This window comes from Gouania willdenowi, chromosome 8 (genome assembly GCF_900634775.1).
Source record: "Gouania willdenowi chromosome 8, fGouWil2.1, whole genome shotgun sequence".
In the NCBI taxonomy this organism is placed as follows: domain Eukaryota; kingdom Metazoa; phylum Chordata; class Actinopteri; order Blenniiformes; family Gobiesocidae; genus Gouania; species Gouania willdenowi.
In genome coordinates this window covers 29,582,385-29,588,063 of record NC_041051.1, presented here as the reverse complement: position 1 = coordinate 29,588,063, position 5,679 = coordinate 29,582,385, and the positions used below count along the sequence as shown (strand labels likewise).

Here is a 5,679-nt window from a genome sequence, read left to right as displayed (position 1 = left end):
AGTGAAATATTTTAGTCAAGTATTTAAATTAAAAAGAAACAATATTAAGATATGTAATAAGAGTAGGAACAAGAATAATGATGAAAAACTAATATTTTAAGAAACAAGAATGATCAAAAGTATTATTCTTTTAAAATATATATAATACTACTACTAATAATAAAAGGAATAAGAATGATGAAAAATAATGATTAAGAATAGATTTTATTTACAATGCATTTAATAAAAAATGAAAAAGTCTGAAAGTGTTTAACATTAAACTAAAATGAAACAAAAGTATAGATTATAGATAAAATGTTCTCTGTATTTAGACGTGTGTATTAATTAAATATTTGTAAAGTGCAAACTTGCAGCTATTCTATGTAATATGAATGCAATGTATTTATATAAAATCAGTTTTTATGATTGGGATCCTATATAAACCCTAAAGTTTCCTGGGGTCCTCTCAGTTAGCCCCTTGTACTATGAAGAAGGATATAAACACGCTCACTACCCCAGGTTGATTTCAGCCTGGCTACGTGCGCGCTCCTGTGACGGGGGCGGAGTTAACAGCATCAGACCAATCACAATCCCAGAGAAACTGTGGAGCAATTTACATCACTAATGAGGAATAATTATTTTAAAATATGAAGAATTAAAATCCATAATTTAGACCAAAAACAACAGTTTCTGCAGTAAAATCAGGAAGAAAGAACACAAGCAGATAAATGTGTTATTGATATGAGATATACAATATTAGTTGATGGAGAATAATCTTTCACTCTGATCAGTTTCACTTTATTAAAGCTCAGATTGTGTCTGTGTTCATATAGATCAGCTGACATCATAAGGTGAAAAATATTTATATATTATCTCCAGGACTGAGGCTCAGCGTCACCACACAATACATGAATGAATGAGGTTTAATCAGCTACTAATGTAGATATTAATGTTTCCTACAGGATGTGATGGTAAATAATGATAAATATTCTCTCTCCTGTCAGCGTCACATCAGATCCACACAGAGACGTTTTCACAATGATCCTCCTTTTATTGGACAGCTCGTTTTCTAAGACATCTGATTGGTCAGGAGGCGGGATGGTGATAAACAATATAAATCTCTATATTTTTAACTCACTAGACCATTCAGGGTTAAATTTGCTGATGCAAAATGCCAGACACATTTATTAACAAACAGCTGCACAATATGTGCCACAAAGTGTTTTCTTCTCCTTTAAGGGACAGCACGTGTGAGTGAGTTCTGTAGTGTGTATGTTTAAATGAAGGTCTGGATTAAAATGCACTCAGTGATGATGTAACTGAGCTTTAGATGTTCTTAGAATTAGTGAAAGCAGCGACTTCTAAAACAAGAATTTAAACCAAAATAAGCTATAAAATAAATATATATTTATGACATTGTTATTTTCTATATCACCAAAACAGAAAAGTCAATATATCTTGAATCTCGATATATTGCCCAAGCCTAGATCAGTTGTTCTCAATACGTGGTTCAAATACCCACTGAAAACCCAAAGACATGCTTTTATTGTGAAGGGAATGTTCCAAACAGAGCCACAGATTAATTGTGTGTCTGTCACAGTTCATTGGAAGATTTATTTACGTCGCTGTCTCGTTAAAAGTCATGAACATGTGAGTTTGTCTCTAATCTTTTATTTTCCTCTTCTTTAGAGGAACTTCCTCTTATTTTGTCCTTTTTCTGTTTCTTCTTCTGCTTCACGCTCACATCTCTGATTTCTTCTTTTTCTTCTGCAGCTTCAACCTGTGGCTGTTTCTTCTGCTTCTTCTCGTCCTCAGTTCCAGGAGGCAGAGCTTCAGATTCTATGGAGTGTGATTCGTTTCTCTTTAGCTTTGTTTTCCTTTTCTTCTCATCACCTTCACCTCTTCCTGCCTCCACTTCCTCCTCCTTCTTCTTCTTGGGCTGAACTCCATTTTCTGTCACTTCTTCTTCACCATCAGCTAATCGCTCTTGCTTCATCATCTTCTCCTTTGTGGTCTCCTCCTCCTCCTTTGTGGGCGGAGTTTGTAAACTTCCTGATTGGCTCTTCTCACCGTACTTGGCCATAAACTCCGCCTCCTGCTGCTCCAGTCGAGCTAATTTGGAGCTAATGGTCAAACCGTGTCTGACTCCTCTGAAATAAATAATAAATAATGTCATTCAAACTTTGATTTCTTTGTTTAATCTCAGACGTACTTGTGTGCGGTGCGCCCTCCGCAGGCCTTTATCAGCTGTGCATCTGAGGAGAAACATTCATCAGTTCATCTTTAAACACATTTCACACAAAAACCTATAAAAACAGCATTTTAAAATCACCTAGCAACAAAACACACTATTATGCACTATATATTTATTTTATTACCTTTTAAAAATACGACTACTTTACAGTTTTAGAGCCTGTGTTCCTCCATCTTGAAATCATGTGACTGATGATGTCACACATCCCCACTGCCTGTAAACATCCCATTGTTTTCTATTGGAGTGAAACATTCAGCCTGATTTTTACATCATTTAGTAGATTTTTACATCATTTAGTAGTAAATCACTGACTGTTGAATGACTTCCATCCTAAAGTCCTTTTATCCTCAGGGTTTGTGTGTCTTCAACAGTCTGTGATTTACTCTTTAACTTCAGCCACCAGAGCGTGTCAGCGCACTGTTTAAGGGAGAGCAAAGGTCCCTTAGGAGAGCTCTTTTTCTCTGCTTCATTGTCTACTACCAAACCTCAGAGTTGGAACTGTTGCCCCCTGTGGTCACAACAGTTTTTTTCCTCTTTCTATAAACAAAACAGGTTTACGTCTACATCTTTAACTTTTCTTGGTTTTTTAGAGCAACTAAAAGCAGCACAAGTTGTTATTTTGAGTAAAAAAGCTGCTAAATTATCTAAAAAGTAGTCCATTTTAAAAGGCAATTAAAAAATATGGTTCATAACAATGTGTTTTGTTAGACATAGATCTACTAATAAGTTTAGCTTTTGCCAGCGACGCTTTTGGAGGCTTCTTATTAGAGACGGGGTCGTCGTCTTCCACTGCCGTCTTTTTCAGTTTGATCCCATTCTGACACACAAAGGAAGAAAAGAAGAGTTAGAAATAAGTGCAGAAGATTAGATCAGTGGTTCTCAACCTGTTCTACCCACAACCCCCAAAATAAAGGACAAAGTCAGTAAAATGATGGTCCATTGTTCTATGAATCTGTGATAACCACATTTATTTATTCATCTGAATAATATCCACTGTTATCCAGGAACGTTTATTATTATTATTATTATTATTATAGTCATCTTAAAGATGAAAATCCTGGTTTTAATCACTAATAAATAGGTTCAAAGTGACTAAAAATGGAGAAAAAGTTGGTGAAATGGGATTAAAAAAACACAGAAATTGGTTAAAAGTTACAAATTAAAGTGAATATAAAACAGACAAAACGTGTTAAAAGGTTTAAAGTGTCATTATTGGAACAATTAGTTTAAAATGACAAATCGTCCCCACCAATCACATGCTGAGATGAACTGAAGTCTCACCGTGTTCCCAGCCGTGACGCAGCAGCTGCTGCTCAGCAAACTTCAGACCACGACTCTTCTCTGGAACGCCCTCCACCATCTACACATAAACAGGAAGGAGCACTTCAAATAAACGCTAGGATGGTAACTTTAGAGCATGTGTCAAACTCAAGGCCCTATTTATTAACAAGGACATATTTATTATTAACCAATTGGTTACATCAATTTTAACCTTCAACATAATATCTACAGTATTCTACAATTGAATAAATATAATATATATCAGGGGTTTTAGATGCAGTCCGATAAAATCCTATATTCGTTTTCTGGCTGATATCGGACCGATATCCAATATCAATATCGATTTGGGACACCCCTAATGAACATATTCCGAGCTTATTACCAACTGAGTGTGAGATCTGAAAGCCCATCTCTTCCTCCCATTGTGCTTTAATAAAATATGAATCAACTAGCATTATGGACACACTAATGTAACCATTATAAATATGAGTTATTGATTTTTCCATGTTTGAAGAAGGGCGCAGGCAATTCACTCATATTTATACAGATAGATTTATAAACACATGTGAATATCCTATCAAAATGAATATTTCCTACACATAAATATACAGACAAGTTTTTATTGATTTCATATATTTACATTGTTCGTGAACGAGTGGAGAATTGTTTAGCGTGGCTGTAAAATATTGTCTCAATTACACAAAAATGTTTCCTACTTACGTTATTCTTAATTTTGCAGACTTGAAATTTTTCTATTTGAGTTTTCTTATTTTTTTCCCCCCAACTGGATGATTTATTGTGTATAATCCGTGGTATTGTTTTGCATGTCTTATTTGCAGAGGTGAAAGTAATGGATTACAAGTCCTCACGTTACTGTAATTGAGTTGCTTTTAGGGGTTTTATGAGTATATTTATAAATCAGTTATTTCACTCGTACTTAAGTATGTTTTAAATAAGTAAAGTAATTCATTAGATTTCTACACCCAACCAAATTGGTGTTACTTATTTATTTTTACATTTTGACAAACCTTTTATTTTATACAGTTGTCTTTCTGTAAAATAAATTAAGTTCCAATTGTGCAATATTTGGTCTGTTCTTTTTTAAGTTTATACACGAGATGTTTACTGTATGCAAGAGAACCGTGGCACGATTATTATACCAAAATAAATGTGGGATTGAAAGTAACTAGTAACTTTTACTTTGAAGTACTATATAATTGAGTTACTTTTTACTAGTACTTGAATATTTTTATGTATGACTTACTTGTACTTGAGGAGAGCTTCAATCAAGTTACAGTACTTGTACTTGAGGAAGATATATTGTTAGCATAATTGATGATGCACCAATGATGCTAACATAAAAGTGATATTTAGCACATGGGACTTGATGTATTAAATAAACAGCATTGTCAGTCAGTAGTATTAACTTCTTTTGTTACTAACACCAACGCTAAAGGCTAAACAACAGCGTGTTTTAACCTTATGAATATGCACCGGAGCGGAGACAAACAGGTTTTAGACGATTAGCATCCATGCTAACCCAGCTAGCGGTAGCTTGTAGCTTGTACCTCGTTGCAGCGCTGAGACCGGAGGAAAGTCGAGGGGGAGACGGAACTCCAGGTTACCGCAGGGTGCAGTCACTCCTCCGGGCTCAGCATGATCTCATACATCGCTCACAGCATTACTCTGTTGATGCCACACAGGGCCACAGAAAGGCTAGTAGCCGCTACTGATAACAGCTGGATGTTTTCTTCCTGGTTGTGGGTGACGCGCGTCTGACGTCATCACGCGAACGTAGGCCTTTTCCTGCTTTTTGGCGCCACTACGTGGTAAAATGCCGCCATTCCAGTATCACTAATATTAACACCCAAAAATGAATAAATAGACCTTAATACAGGGGTGTCAAACTCATTTTAGTTCAGGGGCCAAATATGGAGTAGTTTGATCTCGTGTTACACAGATTTTCTGCTGGAAAACAAGTAATTACAACATTATTGTGCCCTAATTTGCACTTTTACGTATACATAAAATACAAAATATTTAAGAAACCGACAACATCCAAGCAATAAGTGACACATATCAGTCCTAACAGGATCTTTACTTTAAATTTCCGAGTTTTGGGACAAATTTTTATTTCTATTAAGGGAAATATGTCATAATTTGAG

At 35.3% G+C, this 5,679-nt stretch overlaps 1 protein-coding gene across 1 annotated transcript; it reads right to left on the bottom strand.

Moving 5' to 3' along the window:
• Positions 1–1,364: 1,364 nt before the first annotated feature.
• On the bottom strand, positions 1,365–3,552 carry LOC114468526 (nucleolar protein 58-like). Its single transcript, XM_028455487.1, has 4 exons — positions 3,515–3,552; positions 2,954–3,050; positions 2,192–2,234; positions 1,365–2,129 (listed from the first exon to the last, which is right to left on the bottom strand). Exon 4 carries the CDS (start codon positions 2,060–2,062, stop codon positions 1,613–1,615), a length of 450 nt encoding a protein of 149 aa, XP_028311288.1. The 5' UTR covers positions 2,063–2,129; positions 2,192–2,234; positions 2,954–3,050; positions 3,515–3,552; the 3' UTR covers positions 1,365–1,612.
• Positions 3,553–5,679: the final 2,127 nt, after the last annotated feature.